At 47.1% G+C, this 25,425-nt stretch overlaps 9 protein-coding genes across 9 annotated transcripts; 4 read left to right on the forward strand and 5 right to left on the reverse strand.

Moving 5' to 3' along the window:
* Positions 1–182: 182 nt before the first annotated feature.
* On the reverse strand, positions 183–2,047 carry B0J16DRAFT_349067 (WD40-repeat-containing domain protein). Its single transcript, XM_046128838.1, has one exon. The coding sequence runs from the start codon at positions 1,987–1,989 to the stop codon at positions 505–507; it is 1,485 nt and encodes a 494-aa protein (XP_045979058.1). The 5' UTR covers positions 1,990–2,047; the 3' UTR covers positions 183–504.
* Positions 2,048–2,993: 946 nt separating this feature from the next.
* B0J16DRAFT_349070 (uncharacterized protein) lies at positions 2,994–4,941 on the forward strand. The gene is made up of 2 exons (XM_046128839.1): positions 2,994–3,338; positions 3,390–4,941. The coding sequence occupies exons 1-2, from the start codon at positions 3,133–3,135 to the stop codon at positions 4,522–4,524; spliced, it is 1,341 nt and encodes a 446-aa protein (XP_045979059.1). The 5' UTR covers positions 2,994–3,132; the 3' UTR covers positions 4,525–4,941.
* Positions 4,942–5,419: 478 nt separating this feature from the next.
* On the forward strand, positions 5,420–6,640 carry B0J16DRAFT_324175 (CVNH domain-containing protein; the record flags this gene model as incomplete). The annotated part of the gene is made up of 1 exon (XM_046125812.1): positions 5,420–6,640. One exon carries the CDS (start codon positions 5,420–5,422, stop codon positions 6,638–6,640), a length of 1,221 nt encoding a protein of 406 aa, XP_045979060.1.
* Positions 6,641–8,060: 1,420 nt separating this feature from the next.
* On the forward strand, positions 8,061–10,770 carry B0J16DRAFT_349073 (uncharacterized protein). Its single transcript, XM_046128840.1, has one exon. The coding sequence runs from the start codon at positions 8,474–8,476 to the stop codon at positions 10,505–10,507; it is 2,034 nt and encodes a 677-aa protein (XP_045979061.1). The 5' UTR covers positions 8,061–8,473; the 3' UTR covers positions 10,508–10,770.
* On the reverse strand, positions 10,771–12,750 carry B0J16DRAFT_349074 (uncharacterized protein). Its single transcript, XM_046128841.1, has one exon. The coding sequence runs from the start codon at positions 12,606–12,608 to the stop codon at positions 10,854–10,856; it is 1,755 nt and encodes a 584-aa protein (XP_045979062.1). The 5' UTR covers positions 12,609–12,750; the 3' UTR covers positions 10,771–10,853.
* An 819-nt stretch (positions 12,751–13,569) lies between these two features.
* B0J16DRAFT_184513 (fungal-specific transcription factor domain-containing protein) lies at positions 13,570–16,262 on the forward strand. Its single transcript, XM_046122684.1, has 2 exons — positions 13,570–14,213; positions 14,263–16,262. The coding sequence occupies exons 1-2, from the start codon at positions 13,680–13,682 to the stop codon at positions 16,153–16,155; spliced, it is 2,427 nt and encodes an 808-aa protein (XP_045979063.1). The 5' UTR covers positions 13,570–13,679; the 3' UTR covers positions 16,156–16,262.
* B0J16DRAFT_273383 (glutathione S-transferase) lies at positions 16,204–17,293 on the reverse strand (the record flags this gene model as incomplete). The annotated part of the gene is made up of 2 exons (XM_046123637.1): positions 16,204–16,389; positions 16,439–17,293. The coding sequence occupies 2 exons, from the start codon at positions 17,291–17,293 to the stop codon at positions 16,204–16,206; spliced, it is 1,041 nt and encodes a 346-aa protein (XP_045979064.1).
* A 683-nt stretch (positions 17,294–17,976) lies between these two features.
* Positions 17,977–19,131, reverse strand: B0J16DRAFT_404491 (uncharacterized protein; the record flags this gene model as incomplete). Its single annotated transcript, XM_046132807.1, has 1 exon — positions 17,977–19,131. The coding sequence occupies one exon, from the start codon at positions 19,129–19,131 to the stop codon at positions 17,977–17,979; it is 1,155 nt and encodes a 384-aa protein (XP_045979065.1).
* Positions 19,132–23,172: 4,041 nt separating this feature from the next.
* On the reverse strand, positions 23,173–23,996 carry B0J16DRAFT_349080 (uncharacterized protein). The gene has a single exon (XM_046128842.1). It carries the CDS (start codon positions 23,981–23,983, stop codon positions 23,204–23,206), a length of 780 nt encoding a protein of 259 aa, XP_045979066.1. The 5' UTR covers positions 23,984–23,996; the 3' UTR covers positions 23,173–23,203.
* Between the last annotated feature and the right edge of the window lie 1,429 nt (positions 23,997–25,425).

Consider the following 25,425-nt stretch of genomic DNA (forward strand, 5'->3'; position numbering starts at 1 on the left):
GTGGTTGGTGCCCCTGTAGTATGTGGTCGGGGTTCTATTCGACCGATTGCATAGCCTCTTGCAAAAGTTCCATAGCATGGAATGACAGGTAATCGCAGCTCGCACCATATGATAAGCCTTAATCTAAAGCGGAAACAAGAGGGGAATGGCTCTGATGGCTCGCACTTGAATCCGAGCTGTTGGGTTAACATGTTGTATTATGCCCCGGACTCTGGTCTGCAGTGCTTTCTTGCTCCAATCGTACCACAATCCATGCTTCTTAACCAACACAATCAAACTGCTGGTTGCAGAAATTGACCAATATAATTTTGTTTTGCATCCTCTTATTTACATCGTCATTCGGTGTAAGAATTGCGCAATATCCTACCAGGGATTCCGTATCTGGCGCCTGGTCAGTTCCTCTCGCCTCGGTGTACCAATGAACGTTGTTCTTCCTGCTGAGACCAACCTTTAAGGGCCTCAGTATTGCCCTCATCGCGTGTACAAGACCTTTATATCGATCTCCTAAATAGTCAGTGGCACTTCCCAGATCCGAACACCATCAAAGTCAAGACCAGCCATTCTCAATACACCCTTGGAACCATCCTCCCATGCGACCATGCCGCCCCCTCCTTTGCTCGTGACTTTCCCATTCTCATCCCTCCATTTCTCCGCCTCCGGTCCATCGTCTGTTCCGCCTCTAGGAAATCTCCATTTCACCTCCTGTTTGATATCATAAACCTCGATACTACTATCACCCTGCGTCCATGCTGCCAATTTGTTACCGCCGTCGAAGAACTGCACTTTCTGCGCAACCAACATCCTCTTCATCATGTCGCGATACACCTCGTCCCTTGTGCAAGCGTCTGTGGATAAGACCCTTTTCTGTATCTGCTTCTTCTCTACCACGTCCATGATAAATACCCCCCCAAGTCTCTCCCCGCCAACCGCAAGCCATTGGTTGTTTGGATGCCAACTGACGCTTCGTCTCCAGCCATCACCCTTTTGGCCTTCGTACATCCAATGCAGTTCGCCTGAGGGTAGCGAAAAGATCCTCACGTGCCCTTTCCCGTTTGTCGCCGCAAAATAACTCATGTCAGGACTGAAGCTGCCTGTCCAATTCTGAGCTTCAGTCGTGAAAGAATATTTCTGGTCGCCGGTATGAGCATCCCAGATACGAATGGATGTGTCCCATGAGATGGAAGCAAAGAGGCTCTCGTCTGGGCTCCACCCCGTCCACATGATTGCGTCGGTGTGGCCTTGGAGAAGAAACTTCTTCTCAAGAGTGTCGGTAGAGATAATCTGCATATCCCATGGGTCGTCTCTGTTTGATCTAGGTGCTCTCCCAGGCAGATAAACCATCCATTTCCCTGAAGGGCTGAAGATCTGAGCCTGGAAGCTGGTTTGCAGTCGACCGTCGATAGTAACATGCCGTTTTGCTATGTGCCTGGCAGCCGCGCGATCGATAACTGGTTGGAACTCTTCTTCGAGGCTTCTTAACTCTTCATTTGTCAGGCCGACCCCATGGTTTGTCAATATCTTGGCTGCAGTTGATGCAGCAGCTTGAGCAGCATCTGCATACAAGTCGTCATCTTTGGGATGCTTTGTCCGCTCTTCCTCTATGTTCCAGAAGATAATCAAGGGGTATGTCGTGATATTGCTGCGGTCGAGATCCGTTTCAGATGAAACAAGCACGTTGCTATCGTCAGGTCTGAAGGCGATGGCATGGACCTCTGAAGTATGTCCCTTGAGAACAGCAATAGTGTCCCATCTTTCGGTGTCAACAACATGAATGTCGTTCTTGACTGCCAGGGCTAGATGCTTCCCATCATTGCTCACGGTACCACGATGTGCCATTTCATTGAAGGTGAATTTGTGAAGCTCATTGCCCCATTGGCGATGGCCGTTGTCGGCATACGGGTAAGGCTGGTCGGACGAGGTAACGAAGTCTTCTTTCACAGCATAACGCCAGTCGGCATAAAACTCTTCACTGCTATATGAAGGCATCATAAACAGATCCTATGTTTGAACGGAATTCGATATTGTTGAACGACATCGCTGACATCATTTTATGTGACTCCGCGCACTGATGCCTAGAGTCACGTGGATATAGATCTGCACTCCAATTGTCGGTCATGAGGAACAATTATGTGCCTTGGAGGCACAAATAAGTGACGTGCTGTGTATCTCAGTCAAGAAGCCAACGTTGATACAGCGTACAGGCACTTATAGCAGTATTGCTGCTGGTAAGCGATCGGCCCACTTGGATGGGTCTGGGCAGTACGGATAAAGCCTCTGACTAGCAGTTCAACACGACCAAAAAAGCAAAGAAAGACATATACAGGTAACGAGCAGTTCAAAAGCGCCGATCAATCACTACAGCATGCTCGCACGCATTGCATCAGTCAACGGGGCAAAAAGAGAGATTCTGCAAAAACATACAACAGCGGGGATTCGCTGGTCGTCACCGACCCAACTACTAATCCGCCCCTTACCAGCTTGACTATGGGAGAGCGGACGGGATCCCGTATTTTCTGGTAGGTATGGTCGTATGTACCTGAATGGCCTGTCTTTTTGGTATATGACCCTTCAATATGTTTGTTCAATTATACCGACCAACACCAAAAGCAATAGACAGCCCGTAATACTCAATCGGTCTAGCAATTGTGCATGGATGTTAAACTACTCAAACACTAAGAAAAACCCTGTTTTTACCTCCGACTTTCATCTCCTCAACCATCTATAGCTTATCACAGCGTAGTACTCGATGTTCAACTGCAACACAAACCGGTCTCAACTGACTCGCCCAAGATCCCCCACATCTCTCCATTCCTACACGTGCATTAAACACAGCTATCAGAACAAACTAAACGCTACCGTCGATCACCAGTAAATGTCACTCGTGCTAAACATTCGTGGTTGAGTTGATGGCTGGGATTGGCCAGCGAATACCCTCATAGTGGAACCACGTGCGTTCTAGAACAGCTGTAATACGGCACCAGCAATTAGTTCAAGGCCCAGAACTTGCCGTGTGACCATGTCGGCACTTCATGGGAATTTTCGCACTCGTCGTATCTTTTATACGTGGAGACATCCTGATGTTTCTGGATTTGCTATGGCAAGCTTAACCGTCTTGATTGTTCGTGTCTCACGATGAATTTCACAGGCTACTTGTGTAGTCCGACCGACAAAGATGATATCGAATACCGCCCGCTTCGCTCGAGGAGTCCTTCAAGCGAAAATGGTGCACAATCAGATACCGTTTGCGCTCCTGTGAAATACAGATCTCGCGTTTGGCGGCTCTGCACGAGATGGGTCAGACCCTGGGTTGCGGCTTGTCTTGGAATACTCCTGGTCTTGTCAGTTGTTGAGTCTACTGTCAAGCGGATTCGAAGCTGACCTCCTATCAGAATCTCTTTCTTCTTATTGACGTTTGTCGTCGAGCGATACGCCGTGTACAACTTTGAGTCATCAGGTTTGGCTCTAGCAGACCCTGTTGAAGACTATGGCGACGCAGCCGAAAGTGCCAAGCGATGGGTTGAAGACCTATCAGCTCAGGTTGCACCAGTCATGGTGCATTCTCACAACGACTATCTAAGACCGCGGCCGTTGTTCTCGGCTTTATCTGTCGGATGTGCCAGTGTAGAGGCAGATGTGTGGCTAAGCAGCAATGGGGAAGATCTCTTGGTTGGTCACCACTGGTGGGACCTCACACCAAAGAACACACTCGAGTCTCTATACATCACACCCCTACTGCAGATCCTTGGCTCGTTCAATTCTCCACCTTATGTCGATGACTTGGCAGACACTGATGGCCCTGTGGGTGTCTTTGCGACTGAACCGAACAAGACGCTTATCCTATTCATCGATGTCAAGGATGACCCCTCAAAGACTTGGCCAGTTGTTCTGAAGCAGTTGGAGCCTCTACGAAATAAGGGCTATCTATCATATCACCAAAAGCAATCTTTGACATCCACCAACGCATCATTCACATCTGGACCGGTAACTGTTGTGGGGACTGGGAATATCGTCAAGCGGCGAGACGTTAACATTGGTCCCAATGTGGCCAAATGGCAACAGTACCATGATGTATTCCTCGATGCATCTCTAGATCTCTTGTCACGGCCCGGTTTCTGTCAGAGGAATGACAGCCTTTGTCTCGAAGTCGGCGAGAACGAATTCTATACTGCTTCTGTATCTTTGTGGAGGGCCGTTGGCACAGTCATCCCATACTTTAGCAGGTCTCAAAAGACCTACTTAAAAAATCAGGTCCAACTTGCTAAGGATCTTGGTCTTAAGTCAAGATACTGGGAGTTGCCAGGATGGCCAGTGTCACGGAGGAACTATGTCTGGAGAACACTTGCGCAGGAAGGCGTTGACCTTCTAAATGCCGATGATATTGTAAGTGCAACCACAAAACACTGGCATTCCAATTACACAATAGAAGGCGCATGGATACTTGGTATAGCATCCTGCCTCTTTAGCTTCTTGTTTACGATAACATGGTTTGGGAAGAGGATGATGCGAGGGATCATGCCTATGTAGAACCATATATCAATAGATACCCATTTGTTTTATGAACGGAGCAGCAGACCTTAGAACTTACTCCTTGGACCATGACTATGGAGTTTTTAACTGCTAGTCGTTAGTAACGGCGACCGCTGTAACGGCGGACGGATCTTCAATGTGGCTGATGCTAAGTTTCGCTATGTATTAGACAACTGGAGAAGGGTTTTCGACCTAAGACGGTGAAGCATCATCTGGCTGTGATAGTATCACGCGATGTCGCATTGGTGTCTCATGGAAACTAGTAAAACAGTCGTTGGCTCTTGGGTTGAAGCTATAATGAAGATGAACCCCACCAAGAGTCGGGCTAAGGATACGGTGACGCGTCTGGGCGGTCTGCCGAACTAACCGTCCTAAAGCTTGGCACTAAGCAAAGTAGCCTCTACACCAACGAATACAAGCGCTGTGCTGAGGCAGTGACATGTTGGGCATCTTGGCAGTTTCCAAGAGACTCACTATCGTTCAATCATTTGGTATCACAACAACTAAACGATGGCAACCCAAGACTACTGCAAAGACCCTGATGAGGGTGTCTGTTCCAAAAATAACAGGGACCCCTGCATCTTGCCACAGCCAGCGGCAGGCCAAAACGCCAAGACAGCAGTGACCACCAAGCAAAGGGCCAAGTGTTGCTCAAAGCTTCGCAAGCAGATACGTGGCATCACTCATTAATATGAGGCGGTGCAGACAAGAACCCACTCTGGGCAACGTTGGGGCCTCCGATTGGACTCATCTTGGGTATCATTGGAGACGTCAACTGTGGCTGCGAACGAATGCCTTCGCCTTCACCGTGGCAGTCAGGCATATATAGTGGCCGTACCCCAAGTCTTGACGTAGGATCTTATTGTTCTAACTTCAAACAACTCAAGACAAAATGACTCGCTACGGACACAACACCGAATTCCAACAGCAGGGCTTCCCTCAGCAGGGCGGCGATGACCGTCGCAATGAGCAAGGTGGCTACCAACAAGGCGGTCATCAGCAGGGAGGCCAGCAGTATGGCCAGCAGCAGCAGTATGGTCAGCAACAGTACGGCCAACAGCAAGGTGGTTACCAACAGGGCGGCTACCAGCAGGGTGGCCCTCAGCAAGGAGGATACCAACAAAACCAAGGAGAAGCATCTTCTTACTACTCCCAGTCTCAGCAAAACCAATCTGGTCCCGGAGGCTTCCAGGGTGGCGAGGGTGAACCCCAAGATGGCGAGCGTGGCTTCATGGGAGCCATGGCTGGTGGTGCCGCCGGTGCTTTCGGTGGTCACAAGATCGGCGGTAAGACTGGACACAGCAAGTCCAGCACTGTCATCGGTGCTCTAGCAGGCGCCTTCAGTGGTCACAAGCTTCAGGATGCCGCCTCAGACTGGAAAGATGACCGTGATGAGAAGAAGGAGGAGGAAAAGCGAAGAGAAGAGGAAGAGAAGCGACGAGAGGAGGAAGACAAGAGACGACGCGAAGATGAGAAGAGGAGGCGTGATGACGACCGACGAGATGATGACCGTCACAGCCACCACCACCACGGATCTGGCCGTCGCCGTAGCTCTTCCCGTCGTCGAAGCCGTAGCCGCAGCTCTTCTCGCGGCCACTCACGCCGCGGTGGTAGCTACGCCGGTAACTTCACCGCCTCATCCCGAGACATCAGACTCGATGCTCACGGCGACTACGTCCTCCACGCTTCCTGCAAGCGCGAGGATGGCGACTACCAGCACACCTCCATCTCCCTCAACAAGCTTCTCGAGAACGACAGAGGAAGCTTCCGCTGGTCCGCCGGCGGCCACCACGGTGGTTCTTCCCAGGTTACTGTTCAGCAAGGTGACACTCTCCGAGGCATCGCTGGCCGATTCAACACCTCTTTCGATGAGATTGCCAGAATCAACAATATCAGCAACCCCGATTTGATTTACCCTGGTCAGACTCTCCAGGTGCCTGGCGGTGGTAGCCAGGGTGGTGGTGGTTTCGGAAACTCGTCGCGACATGTTCGTCTTGTCGATGGAGGACAGAGACTCGAGGGCGAGTTGTCTCGGGATGGTAACTGGGTCTTGAGCTCCATCATTCTTGACGAGAGAATCAGGAACTACAACGGAACCTTGGAGTTGATCTAGGGTTTGATGGTGTAAAACAGTCACAGCGAATTTGCCGTATAATAAATTTTCGTTAAAGCAGTTTATTCCGTTCACGCCGCATCAAACTCGGTGATGACAAAAGATTTACAAGTAACATAATTACGCCACAGCCCTAATACCATCCTCTATTTTGGTAATTGGTGTCATTAATCTTGAGTCAAAGCTATCTACCTTGTCTTTCCATCGTGAAACTCACTTTATTAATAACTCACAGACTCAACAACTCGGCAAGACTCTGATAGCTAACAGGGGATTCGTATTCAAGTCAGTATAGCCTGAGAATGGCACCCTACCCTGGACTACGAAAGTAGTTTGAGAAACAAGATGGTCCTTGGAATCCTGATTTTCCAAAACACTAGATCTAGTGAATAAATCTCTTCCTGGTGGTATGGGTAAGTGGTCATCCAGTTCTTGAACAGTGAAAGGTTATGTAAGCCATTGCTAGGCTTGTGGTTATATCAGGTTGATGTTCTCTGCCTGCATGCTCAACTTTTTAAAAAAAAGATTGGGACTGGATGTCATTTCCACATAATTGATATGCTATGGTGGTCTATCATAACAACTATCGTACACTCGCTTTTAGAGTGAGAAAGCTTATTCATGTTTATTCAAACAAGGCCCCCTTTTTTAATGCAATTTACGCTGTAATTGAAAATAATTAATTATCGTATGTCGCAAGGAGGCTGTGCTGTAAGTTATGCGAAATATCCCATTTCGGTCATGGTCTCAGACCTCACGTTGGATAAAGCATCACATGCTTATTGATCCTTCGTCTCAGGTCCAGTCGGCCCAAGGGAACCTAATATCGTATTGATAGTACCACATTCAAGTAAACAGCAACGATTTTATAAGAATGAGGATTAGTGTGATGCTTTGGTCTCTTGAATGGGAATAACATGTTGTTGATGAAGCAATGCAGGGTAATTAGTGTTGGCGGATAACCCCGCTGATAACGCTGATAAGCCGGACATGGCGATGAAGAAGATGCTCCATGACGTCAAAAAGCATTGGTAATGATGACGGATTTAATCGATCAAGAATTAGTGAGTGAGTGATTAAATTACCATAGAATACACAAGTTACTGTACTGTACAATTGGAGTTTTAGTTTTACTATAATTGGAAGAAAATGAATCATGACTAGAATTGTAAATTCGCTCTTGGCTGTTGAGGCTGACCTGACCAAGTCAATCAAGAGGAGAGGATTCGGAGGTTGGGCCGTTGTAACCTTGTTTACTGAAGGTACGTACCCGTAATCTCGTATCCAAAGTGCCAATTACCAGCCATTTTGAAATGACTAATCCCGATCAAGAGTGTTGATTGGTTCGGTTCCGCTTGTGGGATGTTTTTGCTTCGCCTCGTTACTCGTCAGTGACAAAGAACTTTGAACTTTTTACGGAGCAGCTTATCCCCAATTTCCCGCTTTTCAAGGTGCTCATCCCCAGCAACTGCAACTTTTCCCCATATCAACCAACAGCAAAGGCAGACATTTAGACGGTCGCTTTCGTCGTTAATCGTCTCTCTGTCCGACACTCTCGCTTCGATTTCCGGACTTTTGTGACGAGTTGAGTCACTCTCCGCCCCGGCCGAAAACATCACCTCTTCTTCTCCCTTGACTTGACTTGACCTGGATCCACTCGCTCACTCGTTAATTATCATCGCGACTCAACATCAACAATGCGCCATAGCGTCAACTAACTCTGTCGCAACCATTTCAGCACCCGCGGCATAAGCTCTTGATCGACGCGACACCGGTTATTCCATCCACTAAGCGTCTCATCGCCTGTAGCCAATTCAGTGCACCACCGCAGTCATGAAGTTATTCACGTCGGTTCTCATTCTCGTCTCATGGCTCGCCTCTTTCACGACGGCCGACAGGGTTCTCGAGTCCAAGTCGCTCAACAGCTGTCAACGAGGCTCTTTAATCACCGCCAGTCTTTTCCATGTTGTCATTACACCCAACAACTCGGTCGCCACCTTCAATGTCAACGCTGTAGCCTCTGTCCAGGGCAAAGTCCTCTTTGATGTCTCCCTCGTCGTCTACGGCTACCAGTTCATCCGCCAGGTCGTCGACCCTTGTTCCAACTCCCTCGACCTCCCTGCTCTTTGTCCCATGACACCCGGTGATATCGAAATCAAGTTCAACTTCGACCTCGGCAATAATTTAGACCAAGTTCCCGACATTGCCTATGGCATTCCTGATTTGGATGCTACTGTCCGCGCCTTTGTCAATATGACCGATACTGGGGAGAGCGTCGCCTGCGTCGAGGCTGACTTCTCCACTGGAAAGACCGTCGAACAACTCTCGGTCAAATGGGTTACCGCCATCATCATCGGAATTGGCCTCGTATCCTCGGCCTGCATCTCACTAGCAGGTTACGGCAATGCAGCTGCACATCTCGCTGCCAACACCCTGGCCCTCTTCACATACTTCCAGGCCCAAGCTATCATCGGACTCACAGGAATCACCATGCCACCCATCGTTGACGCCTGGACTCTGAACTTCCAATGGACTATGGGCATCATCCGACTTGGCTGGATGCAGAACATCTTCACCTGGTATCAACGCGCAACAGGTGGCACGCCTGCTCGCATCTTCGACCATCTTGCCACTTCCTCAGTTCAAGTTGCCAAGCGATCACTGGACTACATCCCCGGCGCCGCATCTCTTGTCCGTCGCGGCTTTGCCATGACCAAACGGGCCAACATCGAGCTTGAGAACGGTTCCTTCCTGGTCTACGGTATCCAGCGTGTCGCTTTCCGCTCCCACATCGAGACTACTAACCTCTTCATCACTGCTCTTACCTTCTTCCTCATCGCAATTATCTTCACCTGCATACTCGTCCTTCTTGCCAAGGTTGTCCTTGACTTGTTCGCAAAGCAGGCTTGGATCAAGCATGAACGTTTCCTCGAGTTCCGAACCGAGTGGCAGACAATCCTCAAGGGCATCCTTCTTCGACTCACCCTCATGGGCTTTGCTCCCATGACTATCCTCTGTCTCTGGGAGTTCACTCAAGTTGACTCACCCGCACTGGTTGTTCTTGCTGTCTTCTTCCTCATTTTCGTGACAGCTACCCTTGCCATGGCGGCCTTCAGGATCGTCACTATTGCGCGACACAGCAACCCCGTCGTCACTCTGTTCTCCGACTCGCGAGTCCTGAACAAATGGGGCTTCTTGTACATCCCGTACCGAGCCTCGGCCTACTACTTTGTTGTACCTCAGCTTGTGTACGTCTTCGTCAAGGGCATGTTCATCGCCCTGAGCCAAAAGAGTGGCCCAGTTCAGGCCGTTGCTCTCATTGTCATCGAAGTGGCTGCCCTGATCGCTACGAGTGTCATGCGCCCTTTCATGGACAAGAGTGTCAACTCTTTCAACATCGCCATCTTTGTGCTCAACTTCCTCAACTCCATCTGTCTCTTCATCTTCACCAATGTTCTGGGTATGCCTAGGATGGGACCCTCAGTCACTGGCCTCGTCCTCTTTGTCGCCAACGCGGCCTTTTCGCTTATTTTGCTCCTCATGATCATCATTTCCAGTGCCCTCGTCTTCTGGCGCAAGAACCCCGATGCCCGATACCAGTTCATGGCTGATGATCGAGCATCTTTCATGAAGTCCAAGTCGTCGACGCAGATCGACACCATGGGACAGCTTGACGCATTGGCTGCCACAGCCCGTGGTGACCCGACTGGCCACTCTCGCCCTGTGTCGAGGTCGTCATCCGAAATAGCAGCGCAGATCTACCGCCCAGGCCCACCACAGCATGCTGTCAGCTCTTCCATCTCCTCGAGGAGCCCCCACAAAGACTCGCAAGTCGACATCAGAACAGCAGAGCGCCAAGATGCGTAAACATAACAGGAGATATTGGATCATTTAATCGGTATAGTTACTTGGATATGAATGTTTTGTTCTATGGTATATAGTTAATTACCTGCCATGACCGCTCGGCCATGGACAGAGACATGTTGTCAACACCTTGCAGCAGGCAAAGTGCTTGTGTTGAATGATTTACGACAATCTAATTCTGTTGATCTTGCTGGGATGGCGTTACTCTGAAAGTATGTAGTGATTATAATCTATAGAGAAGTCTATGAAAATTACTATTCGTGTGTATCGCGTCCGGATTGGATTTCCTGATATTATTAGTTATTCCTCCTCTAACCGCCATGATCCTTGCTCTATATCTTCATCACTCTCAGATGATCCATTCACCCTTGATCCCCAAATCGTTTTCTTGAATCCACATGGCTCTTCTCCTGTCTCGCTTGGCCTTCTTCGCTCTCCAAAATGCTTCATCATCTTCGCTGTCAGTACTATCGCCTTCAAGAATAGCTGCGGTGTCCGCCCTTGTGTTGCGATTGCGATTCCAGTTACTTGAAGTAGAAACCCTTGGGGTCTCCCTCTCTGAACGCACTTGTTGCGCCGTTTTTGAGACGGGTCTGTAGCGACTTGGCATGCCCACAGTGTTTCGTTCGGACGGCGCAACTGAAGGGGCGTATCCAGTATCTCGGTTGTGAACAGACTTGGCATAGTTTGAGCGAGCATAAGTTGACTTGGCATAAGTTGACCTTGCGTAATTTGATTGCGCGTAGTTTGACGGTGCATAATTGGACTTTGCGTAATTTGAAGGAGCATAATTCGAAGGGGCGTAATTAGGCATTACACCGGGCATGCCCATATTCATCACAGACTGTTGATCCCAGGCCTGACCACCTCTTTGTTGATTCATGGTAGCCATACTGCGCAAGAAGTCCGTTTGGGCTTGAATGAAGTTGAACATCTGGTTATTAGGAGGAACTGGGGGCATCTGTGGCACGGCAACCGGCGTTTGCGGTCGCGAGATTGGCATTGGGGGTTGCATGGCAGGCATATTGAATGTGCCAGGTATCGGGGGTGGCTGATGAGATGAGGAGGCCCAGTTGAAAGCGTTGTTGGTGTCAGGTAAAGGCTGGAAGCCATGACTTGGTGCAACACGTCGCATCGCCTTGGCGCGCTCTTCACTTGCTATCACACCGACAAGGCCACCTGGGATAAGCTGCTGGCTGTTCATCGGCCATTGGGTGTTCATAGCCCCGGCATATGGATCTTGTGGCAGCCCGTTCGCAAAGGCTGGCAATGGTGATCGTGATTGCTGGCGTCGGTGGTCTGTACCTGGTTGAAGCTGCACACCATACTCTGATCTCCCATCAGAGCGCCGTTGCATCTGGAGTATGGCTAGAGGCACATCATCTTCATCGTCATCCCCACCGTACTGTGTCATCGTCTCCTCTTGATGACCTCGGAAAGTCTTGAAAGACTTGATAGACCATGACGAAGACTTTCTTGAATGATGAGACGGTATCGCTGGAAGGTCAGGTCCCTTGGTACTCTTCATCATCCGCTGTCGGTAGTTGTCAAGGTGCGCCTGTTGCTTCTTGCGTTGCGCCATCTGCTTCCTGACAAGCTCAGCCTCGTCAATACCCTCATAGTCGATCTTGTCCTCCTCGTCTTCGCCCTCGTAGAACCGTCTCTCAGCCTCTTCTCTAGCCCTTTGCTTCCTCAATTGTTCAAACTCGGCAGATGTCATGACCTTATTGCGGGAGCGACGGAAGGATAACCGAGCTGGTGGAGGTGGAGGAAGCTCTGCTTCAGAGGCTTCTGGTACTGCATCGAGTGGCGAGACGTACAAGGCAGCCCAGTCCTCGAGATCTTCATCAATTCGGTGGATCTGTCTGGGCTGCGAAACGGCGTTGGCAGTGGTAGGAAAGAGAGGGCTAGCAGGCTCTACCGAGTCAGGTGTATTGACACTATCGTCGTTGATGAAAGGCCATCTTGGTGTATTGCTACCCGACGTTGGACCAACAAGCTGCTCATAATTCATGTCTTCTTCGAGTGGGATACCACCGCTGAGGTCTTGACTCCACGACCTTGCGTACTGTTCAATGATGCCAGCGTTGGAAGAGAAGCGCATTGCATAACGATTGCTGCGTTTGGAGAGTTGAGACTCATGGGAGTCGTTCAAACGAGACGAAGTGTCGAGTGGCTCTAGGAAGGCGCCGGATTTGACAAAAGGCTGAATCTTGGCGAAATCGAAATCGAGGGGACTGGTTCGGTTGAGAGTGGATGCAGTGACGTCCATGCTATGGCCGCTTGGCCTGGGTGATGTTACCGATAGGGAATCATCGTGTGAGAAGTGACTCTGTGCTATCGTCAAAGACATGAAAGGCTAAGTAAGCAGTCTGCAGGCCAAGTGAAGCTAATGCAGAGCGAGTCAAGAAGATAAACTGTGAAGAAAGAATGTCATGAAGCGAAACGAAATCCGGCGTTGGACTTGTCATGGGTAGCAAGACATCCCTTGAGATGCACATCCCTTCTATGAAAGGGGTCATGTCTTGGAGGATCTAGCGTGTGGTGTCTCATTATGGAATGATGGCGATGTGAGGAATGTATCGATATAAAGTCTAATGAATGAGCTTCTATTTATAGTCGTAGATAAAGCTTGGTGTTGCTTATTCGTTGAGTTTGTTGTTGACTGACATGAGATTGATGAATGCTTTGGAGATGAAGATGTGGGGGCTGATCAGAAGGGCAATAGTGCTTATTTCCAGCGCCTGATTAGCTGTCTCAACACTAACAGTCCCTATCTCAAGAACATCATAGTCGTGTAATATGCATTTCTCAACAGTCATTCATGGCAGTAAATCATGTCAAAATGAATCTATAGATATGAACAGCGGATATAAAGGATACAAAGGGCACCTAGATTTAATGTTGACCCATCTTTAGTCTAGAATTTACTTGCTAAACATGGCTAGCTAGTCCCTTCTGATAACAAACGCTAGCCTTGACCAGTTCTCAAGGTCGCATCGTTGATGATAACGACGGCTCATTAATCCAAAGCACTGAAGAGAAATAAGGACGCAAATAACCCCAAGACACCGAACGCGGGACAATACTGAGACCATTCTTCCCCCCCTTTGCCAAGACAATATCTAATTCTAGTGAGACTACTGTTACCGTTTGCATCCCTTTTGATCCGCAAATGGCGTCGTCTCCCTCAGCTCCAGACCCAACCCCTCCTCTCGCGCCCGATTCGGCTTCTGCGCCCGAGAAAAGCGCGAGGTCTGCTCCAACTGTAAAGCTCCGCAGCTGCGTCGTCTGTCGCAGTCGCAAGGTTCGATGCGATAAACTCTCGCCTTGCTCCAATTGTCGCAGGGCCAATATTCCTTGTGTCGTGCCGTCCAATGACCGCCCGCCTAGATGGGCTCGGCGGTTGGAACGCCTTAATGGTGATGCGCAGACCGAGAGTAGGCCGAGTGGTGACCAAGCTTTGGAAAGACTGCAGACACTTGAGAATCTGGTCAAAGAATTGAGGGGTCAGCTTGAGGTCGCTAATGCTAGCAGTCGGGGGGCTTCTTCTGACGCTGCATCACCGCCCGAGAACGTGAAAGTTGCAGCTAGTCCTTCTTCATCAACAACATCAGACGTGCAGAAGCATTTCGGTCGCATGGTTCTCAAAGATGCCAACCAAAGACGCTATATCGCCAGTGGCTTCTGGTCCCGAATAAGTGATGAGGTCAGTAGCTATAGCGTCTTCTTGTATTCTAATCATTAACTGTCCATAGCTTGAGGGCCTGAAGATGGACACTCGTAGAATGGGAGATGATGAAGCCTCCTCTGAGGACCAAGATTTCCCAGCGTCCACTCCCTCAACACAAGAACAACATCGAGAACCCGCAGAACGGCACGCATTCCTATTCCAAAATGACATGTCGCCATCATCACCAGGCGGGCAAGACTTTAATCCCTTGCCATCTCAGATTCCATTCTTGTTGGACGTATTTGAAGAGAACATGAACATCATCATGCACGTAGTCCACATGCCGAGCATCAGGAAGATGGTTCGTTCATCTCGTGGCTCTAGACCTCAACTGGCTCTCAAGCATCAAGCTCTACTTTTCTCCATTTACTACGCCGCAATAACATCGATGGAAGATGATGATGTGTTGATCAACTTTGGCACTGCCAAAATAGATCTCAATCTCAAATTCCGTCGTGGTCTTGAGCAGACTCTTGCGAGGGCAGACTTTCTCAACGACCCAGATATAGTTCACGTCCAGACTTTGACCATCTTCCTTGCCCTCGCCCGGAGATACGATAGCCCAGTATACATATGGATGATGACAGGTCTTCTGATTCGCATGGCTCGTTCTGTCGGCCTGCATCGAGACGGTTCTCAATTTTCACATCTATCTCCTTTTGAAGTTGAACAACGGCGACGACTCTGGTGGATGGTCATAGTTGTTGATATTCGTGCATCCGAGGATCAGGGAACTGAGTTCACCATTACAGAAGGCAGTTTTGACACTAAAATGCCTCTCAACATCAACGACTCCGACATTGAACCTGAGACAAAAGAGATGCCTCCGGAGCGCCAAGGCGTCACGGACATGTCCCTGGGTGTGGCTATGTGCGAGCTGGCGCTTATGTCAATGCAGCTGATGGCTTCGAGCCCCCAAACAGGCGGTGCGAGCCTTGAAGATCAGGCACGGCTACTTGAATCCCATCGTTCAAAGCTTGAGGAGGGGTATGCCAAATATTCAAACGACCCCGATGACATTATCAATTGGGTCGGGGTCGTCGTTACCCGCCTAGTCATGTCCAAACTGACCCTCCTGGTCTACCTTCCATCACTCTTTGCTTCGCCGAGTGATCGATTCTCGGATCAAGTCAGGGACAAATTACTCATTGCTGCTATCGAAATAGCAGAGCATAACCATGCTCTCAACGCCGAGACCAGATGCCGTCAATGGAGATGGATATACCAGACGTATACCCATTGGTATGCCATTGTTTGGCTACTGATTGAGATATCTCGCAGGCAGTGGTCACCCACCGTTGAGCGTGCATGGATTGCTTTGCACAGCCCATGGTTGATTCCATCTCAGAACACCATGGCTAACGATGTGCGCATGTGGATTCCTCTACGGAAGTTGATGGCTAAAGCGAGAAGCCATCGTAGCTCACAGCTTGAACAGATCCAAAATAACCCATCAGTGATTGATACATTAGAGAGGATCGATGGCTCTCTGCCTATTCCAGCCAGCCCCGATTCGTCACAGCCCCAAGAGCAGTTTCTTCAAAATTGGCGGACGCTAGTTTGGCAAAAGATGAAGGTTACTCCTGAAGTTTGTAGTTCGAACAATGGGGGTAACAGTCACGGCGACCATGAGAGACAGCTTCCCAATACCCCATCAGACCCCCCGTACATCAACTCTGGGCATAGTTCAAGTGCAATCGACGGTGCGGAGCCGACTACGTTTCCACAGAACTGGGTAAACAGTCAGTCAATGGATACAGACGTTGGATCTTGGCTTTGGACTGACCCAAATTTGGGGACTGAAGCTTTTACTGATGCAGATATGGACATGGACATTGACACGGATATTGATTGGAACACATGGCTGCAGTCCGCAACTGGCCTGGAGATGAATGCCGGAAAGCAAAGTCTACCTTGAGAAAAGAATGGATGAGATGCTAAATATTTGTTGAAAGAGAAAACCTATTTACATGTGTGAAGGGGTCTCCTCAAATGAGCCATATAGCTCTTTCTGACGAGAAAGTACAGCAGGATGACGAATTGACCCAGGCTTGAGCTTACCAAAGTCAAGGTCAACCCCATCGTCGATGTGAGGGAACGGGCCCAAAGGAGTAATAGCCCGTGGATTAATGTCATAATGACTCTTGGTGTACTGTGCGCCTGGTTAGCCTCCGCGAGCGAACAACCAAAGTGTCACTTACGTTCTCCTTGATGTGTCTAAAATCGGTAGTCTCTCTAAATCCTTTAACATTCCAATAAAGATTCTTAACCCACTCATGAATAGCTGGATAGTTTCCACGAATGGTTCCAAGGTTGCATTTAAAGTGGTTGACATACACGACGTCGAAACGAATAATCGTCCCGTACGCCCGTAAGTCTACTTCAGTCATGTGCTTCCCAAGTACGTATGGACCCCCGTTCTTGTAGATCAATTGCTCAAGCTTGTTAAGCGCCGCGAAGACAGTTGGTACGTTGTTGTCGTACGCTTCTTGGGTAGGTGCAAAACCGGCTTTGTAGACTCCGCTGTTAAGGTCACGTTGCATCCACACGTTGATCTCGTCAATGGTAGATCGCAGACTCTCTGGGTAGAGGTCTATATCTCGACCTTGTGCATTGGAATCAAGGATCGAATCGAATGCAGTAGGTAGCCATCGCAGCAGTTCGGCGCTTTCGTTGTTCACCATTCGATTGAGCTTCTTATCCCATAGAACTGGCACACTGTATCGCCCTTTGTAATCTGGATCATCTTTGAAGTAGACTTCGTGAAGATACTTGGACTTGAAGAGCTGGTCTTCTGTAGCGCCTTCGTACTCATCAGGTGAGCTTGGGAACTGCCATCCGGGCCAACCCTTGTCGTCACCCTTTGGATATGGCTTTACAATTGAGATGTCGATAATGGACTCGAGACCCTTGATGTGACGAACAAGGTTGGCACGATGGGCAAAAGGGCAGAAAAGCCCAATGTATAAATGGTAGCGATCCTTTTCAGGTTGGAACTGCGAGTCTGAACTCACGACTCCATGCCAAGAGTCATCTGAATTGGCGTGTATTGACATCTTTGAGTTGGGGTTTCAGGTCAAGAATGAATTGCAGGAATAGGTTGTGTGATATGAGTTGTTAAATATGTGGATTGTTTGTAAGCAACGTGCGTTTGTAAAACACAACCCCGCTTTGAAGGGCTCATCAATGGTGACGTGGAAGAAGCCATTATTAACTTTCTGCGGAAGCACCGGAATTATAATATTTGCATTCTCTGATATATATACTTGAAGTGAGATTGATGTCTATCAACCATCGGTGAAACAAGGTGTCCTCGCTAAGCCCCAGAGAGTGCAGGCCGAATCGAATAGACATTAGAACAAGACAATTGAGCATCACTTATATAAAGATTATAGTTTTCAGTGAAACAGGTGCGTCAATTTTAGTAACGGTAAGTAGCTGCGTGTTCCTTCCACTTTTGGTAAAGCTAAGAGTTACAATAAAATGTGTTAACGAGAGTGTAAGAAGAAAACCAATCCAGTCATAACCATTCGTCATTCCAACTTCCAATCGTCAATCGTAAGGTAAGGTAAAGATCGGTATGTGCAAGAGAATAATAAAAGAGTGAAGCCTTGCGTGGGGTGTCTGCTATCAGAGAAGACGGTGCTGGCCCTTCAATCCCAGAATTGTGGCCAGTTGTCGAGGTTGTTTGCATCAAGCAAACTGGCATGGTGCTTGCCAAAGGAGGTCATGGAGTTGTTTACCATTTGTCATCGCGATCTCGGCCGGGCTTTCCACCCTTACCAGGGCGGTCGTTCTCCCATTCATTGCGGCCTCCCTTACCGGGGCGATCGTGCTCCCAGTCATCGCGACCTCCCTTACCGGGGCGGTCATGTTCCCAATCATCGCGGCCTCCCTTACCGGGGCGATCGTGCTCCCAGTCATCGCGACCTCCCTTACCGGGGCGGTCATGTTCCCAGTCATCGCGGCCTCCCTTACCGGGGCGGTCATGTTCCCAGTCATCGCGGCCTCCCTTACCGGGGCGATCATGCTCCCAATCATCTCGACCAGGCTTGCCCTTACCAGGCTTGTTGTAGTCGTCCTTCTTGCCAGGGGGCTTGTAGTCGTCCTTCTTGCCAGGGGGCTTGTAGTCGTCCTTCTTGCCTCCATGCTTGTAGTCGTCCTTCTTGCCTCCATGCTTGTAGTCGTCCTTCTTGCCTCCATGCTTGTGGTCGTCCTTCTTGCCTCCATGCTTGTGGTCGTCCTTCTTGCCTCCATGCTTGTAGTCGTCCTTCTTGCCTCCATGCTTGTAGTCGTCCTTCTTGCCTCCATGCTTGTGGTCGTCCTTCTTGCCTCCATGCTTGTAGTCGTCATGCTTGCCACCATGCTTGTAGTCGTCATGCTTATAGTCATTATTCCAAGGCTTGCGGCCGTGATCGTAGCCACCCTTGCGGCGGTCATCGTCCCAGTCGTTCCAGCCCTTGGAAGGCTTGTTGTAGTCGTGCTTGCGACCGTGATCATAGTCGGGCTTGCGGCCATGATCGTAGTCAGGCTTGCGGCCATGGTCATAGCCCTTGGAAGGTTTGTTGTAGTCGTGCTTGCGACCGTGGTCATAGTCGTTCTTGCGGCCATGATCGTAGCCACCCTTGCGGCCGTGATCGTAGCCACCCTTGCGGCCGTGATCGTAGCCACCCTTGCGGCCGTGATCGTAGCCACCCTTGTGGCCATGATCGTAGTCAGGCTTGCGACCATGGTCGTAGCCGCCCTTGCGGCGGTCATCGTCCCAGTCGTTCCAGCCCTTGGAAGGCCTGTCCCAGTCGCGACGATCGGCGTCACGGCCAGGTTCAGCGACCGGAGCCGGAGCAGCGGCGATGCTCGAGGTGAGAGCCAAGAGTGTAACAGCAGACAGCTTCATCTTTGCTGTATTGGAATGAAAATGTTGGTAAAGAAGGTGCTGGGTCCCTTGAGCGAGTGAAGAGACTAGAAGTGAAGAGTGATTGTGAGGAAGGAATGCGGATGAGGAGTGAAGAAGGAATGGATTGAGCGAGGGAAGACGGTCCTTTTATGGTTTTTCGTGATGCTATTCAACACCGTAAACTTGGTGCAAACGAGTGGTCTCTTGATACGAGAATCGAGATGCGCTTGTGCAGTGCTGTAAGACTATTGCTGTGCTCTGACCTTGGGTCGGGACTCAGTCCATCATCAGTTTGCTTTGGCTTGCTGCAACAGTTCCCATCATGGTGCGGTGATGCAAGGCTAGTCCGACCAGATCGAAAAAAGGTGGCGAAATGAGAGCGTTTCCCCAGCCATCCGAGTTGTGCTTGGTACATCAAGATAAGCTGTGTCAACATGCGTGGGGGAAGTCTCGCTCGAAAGAATCGGTCAAAGCGAATGTCGTTCTGTCATGGTTGTATCACCCTCTGCAGGTGGTGGTTGCTTACTTTTGTGACTGTATTCCCACATAGTCAATGGAGCTATTGACTGTGGTGTTTATGCGTGCAGTATGCATATGCAAGAACAAGCTTTACTGCACAGTCAAGTGCCCCTGAGGCTGATGTTGAAACGGTAAGACTTTACCTTCTGCGCCAACAGCATATGCATTGCATTAGTGGGGAACATAGCTACTGACTGGCTCGGACAGGAAAAATGTCCGCGACCCGCGAACATGGTCGTGGATCACGCTGAAGTTTTGCCAAGTCGCTGTACAGCCCCAGTGTTATATTATTAAAAGTCTGGTCAGCTTGCGTACACAAACACGAGAATGATAACAGCATTGCTTTGCTGGGCCAATGGAGAATTTAGCAACTATTCTGAGTTATTCTGCCCTTAACTTCATGACAGAATTCGTCCGAAGATCTTCGCTGACCTGTTCGGACAGTCCCGAGACAGAGCTAACCACTACCAAGTTTGCACATCTGTAGAAGTACAAAGGCGTCTTGTCTGGGCTGGTCTAGTTTAGTTTAATATCGTCTTATTCGGCCGTTACACATGGCTGTAGGCTCAAGAATGCGGGTATCAAGCCATATCGGGCCTCAACGTTGAGGCAACCCCAACGGCCAATATCAGGACTAAAGACCAAGTTGTTGGTTCTGCCAGTGGGAGGTAATCCGACCTTCCCGTCTTGACTATTGGGGAAGCTGGCCTGGGCAATTCCCAGCGATCTGGAAACGAAGGACTAACCCGATGTCGTTCTTAGCTCACGATTAAAGTTCCGTCTTGTCATTTGTACCCGTTTATGACGATCCCCGCTCATTCTAACTTTAACCTTCTTTCTGAAGGAGCCATCTCGTCCGGGACACGTTTAGTCCGCTTGGACGTTGTGCTGGCTTAACTAGGCGTCGGTTGTGTCTCCATCCAGACAGTTCATTTACGCCTGCCTGTTACATTTTGAACCTAGGTCTGGGAGGTTAGTAAATGAGAGCGTAATCATGCATACGCCTCTTGAAGACGTGATTAATTCATGTTACAAACCACGCAGCAACATCGTAAGAGTATTTGGCTCCGAGATGACCGCGATTGGTGCCCGCTCAAGGTCGGCGTTTTTGTCAATGCGTTTATGCATAATTCAAGCATGAAGTCTTGTATTGAAATCAATTTTTTCCTGCAACTGTGGACTGTTTAATGAAGCCTCACGCCACGAGTGGCATCAACGATGCTTTTTCAAGCACTTACCCAATGAGGCCATCTGAAGAACGAGCGAAACCAAAAGCGTATTGCCATTTGCCTCTAGTGCACTCAACTATAATGAACGAGGTAATTTACTCCAGACTAGAAATGTTAAAAGGTGTGATGAATTCTGCTGCATTTGCTTACACAGCATTCGATAGTCTTGTTTAGAGTATTTTTAGCTTCATTCGGAGACTTTCCTCTCCAAGAGACCTTCCTTGAAATGGAAGCATGGCTGTCAAACACGTGATATGTGAAACAGCTTATGCGTCGTATTCACATAATTGCATTAGTATGATGAACTGATGATTACCGTACTTATTTGGGCATGTCCGCTAAGCAAATCATAGGGCAGTAGTTTCATTCTGCTGCATGATTCTCGAGTGCTCAGCTGCATGTTGTGCAATTTGTAGACGTGCAGTAGCCATATCCCTAACCCGTGCTACTCCGGAGAAAAGACATCGATCTATCGATCTCACAGCAATACTCGATTGAGAATTGGTACTAGCCTCGCAAATGTTGGGGTTAATCATCGATGTATATTAACTTGTGTAATAGATTATAAAGTAATGAATCATTTCACATCGCGTTGGTGAAACTATTGATGCATTCCGTTTAGCAGACGGTCGTAGGCTTACGCATAACACCCGTCACGGTACTGTAGTTAAGGATTTGCTGTTGGAAACTACACTAAAGCTGGGAAGCACTAACTTGCGATGATTTGTTTATTGCGTAGACCTGGTAGCACCAGTGGTGGAGACACGGTTGCGAAATAGTACTTCTTCATCTTTCGATTTATGCTGACACATAAGTTGTAGATGATACTTTGGGAATTCAGTCAGAACATCCGAATCGTCCGCTCATGTTATGCGAACATCTGTTTGGAGAATCCATAGCGTCAACTTCGGACATATTGCGCAAGAGCTATCTCTGTTCCTACTGGCTGCGTAGATTCGAGCGGAGCTAGTAAGTAAAAAGGCGACAGGTATCGACCTAACACTATCAGCATTTAGTCCATGTGCATATGAGAACGAATCTATTGGACAGCTTCATCCACATTTGTTTCCCCAACCCAAATTCCGGGACTGGCTGCCAGTCGTAGTGTGATAATGGCTTCAAATGCCCGAGAGTACCTCCACAGTTGATAATTTTAGGCTACCAGAAAACCTTGACTTATGTTTTTTAATTGGAACTGTACTGGTAGCCCAGTGGTTGGTACGTCGTTCACCTTGGGCACCCACCCTGCTGTGGCCATGGTGGACCAGCGTTATGTTAAGGTATCGTACAAGTGGTGTTACCCTCACCACTCTAGATCTAGGACTAGTGGGAGCTATACATACTTTTAGCCGCCGATAGACGCGAATGTCGAGTGCTCATACACGACAGACGTATTCGCAAAGAGTCCGAAGGCCGAGATGCCATCGACATACATTGACCATGGAAACATAGTGCCAGGGAGAATAGTGGCATATTTTCTACGATATGGTTGAGCCTGCACTGTACATATCCTGCTACCGCTGTGTAGCTTGGGTGAGGGTAAACGTTGTCTTCACTCTATTTCTGGAAGAGTCCCTGGCATTGGCTTCCTAGGCGTTATATTCTCCTCTTCTTTTTGCGTTTCTAATATCTCATACAGGCTATATGGTAGGATTTGGGGCGTTAGCTGAGTTCGTGAGTATAAATCATTCGAGCGTAAACCAGTCACTTTCATTAAGTTGGTCGCAGGGCATCAAAGGTTTGGCTACAGGACGCTGTTCAACGTCAAACAATGTTAAGGCTTGAGCATAATTTGGCTTGGATATTTGGCTTAGAATCGGTATGAACTACTCTTTTACTATGAGTTTAAGTTTGGATGCTATCTCTACGTGTCGTAGCTGAGTTTCGCCTCTCGTATTAATTGAATCCCCTGTCTTCAAGCATCTCAAGATTGGACCGTTATCGCACCTCCGGTTCAATTGAATGACTTTCATAAAGTTGAATGTGATAGCAAAGGTTAAATGATGCATTTTACCTTGTTGTCAAAAAGAAAGAGATTATCAATAGGTAGCGTCTGTGAAGGCGTTCTTAGGATCAATACAAGGTGTCAGGGCCTGCGAGGATAAGGGAATTGACAATAGAAAGGAGATTAATTGAGGTGTTTGCTTGGCCACGATGACCCGAGATCTTGAAGAGAAGAAAATATATTGGATTTGAAAAAGCCTGTATCCCAAATTTCTATGACGTCAATGACTCAAACTTGCTCTGGCAGACGTGATGAGCTGACAATGGAAACTGCTCGCGAATGACCACAGCTGAGTGAAATGAGTCGCCAATTTTATATCTTATTGCTTCCTACCGCTGATAGCAATGTCTTTCCACCCCAGCGAATCACAACTGATGGTCCCGTTGAACTTCTCGTATCTGTTGCCAGAAAAGACCAGATACCCCATTCCTGATTGTATCTCAGCTGTCGCAGACTCCGTGTCAGCGCGGACGCTGTGCTGGGGGGCTACAAGGACTTCTCCTTTCCAAGAAAGCCAAAATTTAGGTTGCCGGAAAGTGTTTTTCTCAAATTTGTTGAACCTTGCTTGTTCCTTTTCTTCGTAGGAGGCGATATCCGATGTTTCAGCAGTGTCAGAGGGTTGCGAAGCTCCCATAACCTTCTCAGTCCCTATATGCCCAGACCCATCGTCGGAGATGGGACTTGCAACATGTGCGTCATCCTGAGAGTCAGACTTTTCTTCATCTGAGGCATATTCGGTGGCAAGAATGTCCTCGAGTCCCTTCCGGCTCCCCGCCATGTGTACGTCGGCATTTAAGACGCCCGGCAGATGGAGACTACCAACGAGCCCATCTTCATCTGTGGTAAAACTCCGAATGTTGAGGTTGGGGCTGTGGCTGTGGCTGTATTGTTTTTTCTTTCTGCCCTTCTTTGTTGTGGATTGATCTGGTAAATTGTCGTCAAGGCTCTGTTGCTGGGCTATTGCATCGGCCTTTGCGCATTGAACACGATAGATGCCAAAGACATGCGAGACATTGCCAGTTTTTGCAGTGGACTTTCTTGAACGCCGGTTGTGGGTGTGTCTTGAAGATAAGAGATCGTCTTCCCAGTAACTATCCATAATGTAATAAGAGAAAGACTAGGTAGCTACTGTTAAGTTATTATCTTTTTATTAAAGGGTTAGCTTTATACAGTACCTACGTAAGAGAATGTAACTTTACAGCAGGATATAAGTAATATTAAATCATAGATAGTATATCTTGTTAATTCCTTATTATCTATAGCTAGCTTTCCCTTTTTTTAAGAGTAAATCTAAGCTATACCTAATTGGGATTTATCTAATTAGGTAATTCTTATAACCTAACAGAGGCTAATATAGACCCTATAAATTTTTTACTAATTATAGCATTAACTACCTACACTAGCTTAGTTAAATTATAAGCTATTAAAGTCTTTAACTTATAGCTTATAATATAACTTATAAAGTAAACTAAAACTTATAGTATTATAAAGGATATAATAAATAGATTATAAGTTAGGTAGGTTTAATAATTATATTAGTACTAAAGCTTAAAGAGTTTAAAAAGAGATTATAGGTAATTTAAAGTAATATCCCTTTATTATATATATATAATAGTTAGTTAGAAAGCTAGGTAGGTTTAATAATAATATTATACTAAAGCTTAAAGAGTCTAAAATAAGGTTATAGGTAATAAGGGATATTATTTCTTACAAAGGTCTAATAAACTAGGGTTTAGCTAGGCTATAGAGCTAAGCTAATAAGGCTAAGATTATCTTATAAAGTAATTATAATAATTATCTTTTCCTTCTAAGGAAACTATCCTTAGCTTTAATTAACTTTAAATTATATTAATAGTTAATTATATTTAAGTTATAGCTAAATTATAGTTTTCCTATAGTTAAGTAATTATTATCTTTACTTATTATAGCTAATAGTAATAGCTTATTTTACTACTATTTAATAATAATATATATTATTATTTTTACTATATTATTACCTTTATAATAGTACCTTTTTACTATAAATTATAAAGATTATAGTAAATTAAATAGCTATTACTTTTATATTTTAAGCTATATAAATAATAGCTTTTCTTTTTATAGCTTTTTTTTTTTTTTTCCTTCTTATATTAATACTATTTTCTTTTATTATATTATTTTACCTTTTTATACTTAATTTTATTATACTTTACTTATACCTTTAGCTCTTTTTTTTTTATTTAATTATTATAATACCTTTTTTTAAAAATTAAAGTAAAAATAAAAGTAAAAATAATAATCTTATAACTAAAATACTTAAAAAGTTAACTTAATTTAACCTTTTATACCCTAAGTTTATTATTATTAGTATTAAGTTATATATTAACTATATATATATTTTCCTTAATACTCTTAGTATTACTTTAGTTAATATAAATAATAATAAATAATATAACTTTTAATTACTTTTATATACCTTTAGTAATTATAAAGCCTTATATTATAATACTTATATTAATCCCTTAATAATATTATTAATAATATTATTAGGTTATATTACTA

Source organism: Fusarium flagelliforme (assembly GCF_020744385.1).
Source record: "Fusarium flagelliforme strain FIESC 12 MPI-CAGE-AA-0113 chromosome Unknown B0J16scaffold_7, whole genome shotgun sequence".
Classification (NCBI taxonomy): domain Eukaryota; kingdom Fungi; phylum Ascomycota; class Sordariomycetes; order Hypocreales; family Nectriaceae; genus Fusarium; species Fusarium flagelliforme.

Coding starts and splice junctions, on each gene's coding strand:
- B0J16DRAFT_349067 (XM_046128838.1), bottom strand. CDS start 1,989: ATGATGCCTTCATATAGCAGTGAAGAGTTTTATGCCGACTGGCGTTAT.
- B0J16DRAFT_349070 (XM_046128839.1), top strand. CDS start 3,133: ATGAATTTCACAGGCTACTTGTGTAGTCCGACCGACAAAGATGATATC. Junction 3,339..3,389: donor CTTGGAATACTCCTGGTCTT/GTCAGTTGTTGA, acceptor ACCTCCTATCAG/AATCTCTTTCTTCTTATTGA.
- B0J16DRAFT_349073 (XM_046128840.1), top strand. CDS start 8,474: ATGAAGTTATTCACGTCGGTTCTCATTCTCGTCTCATGGCTCGCCTCT.
- B0J16DRAFT_349074 (XM_046128841.1), bottom strand. CDS start 12,608: ATGCGCTTCTCTTCCAACGCTGGCATCATTGAACAGTACGCAAGGTCG.
- B0J16DRAFT_184513 (XM_046122684.1), top strand. CDS start 13,680: ATGGCGTCGTCTCCCTCAGCTCCAGACCCAACCCCTCCTCTCGCGCCC. Junction 14,214..14,262: donor GGTCCCGAATAAGTGATGAG/GTCAGTAGCTAT, acceptor AACTGTCCATAG/CTTGAGGGCCTGAAGATGGA.
- B0J16DRAFT_349080 (XM_046128842.1), bottom strand. CDS start 23,983: ATGGATAGTTACTGGGAAGACGATCTCTTATCTTCAAGACACACCCAC.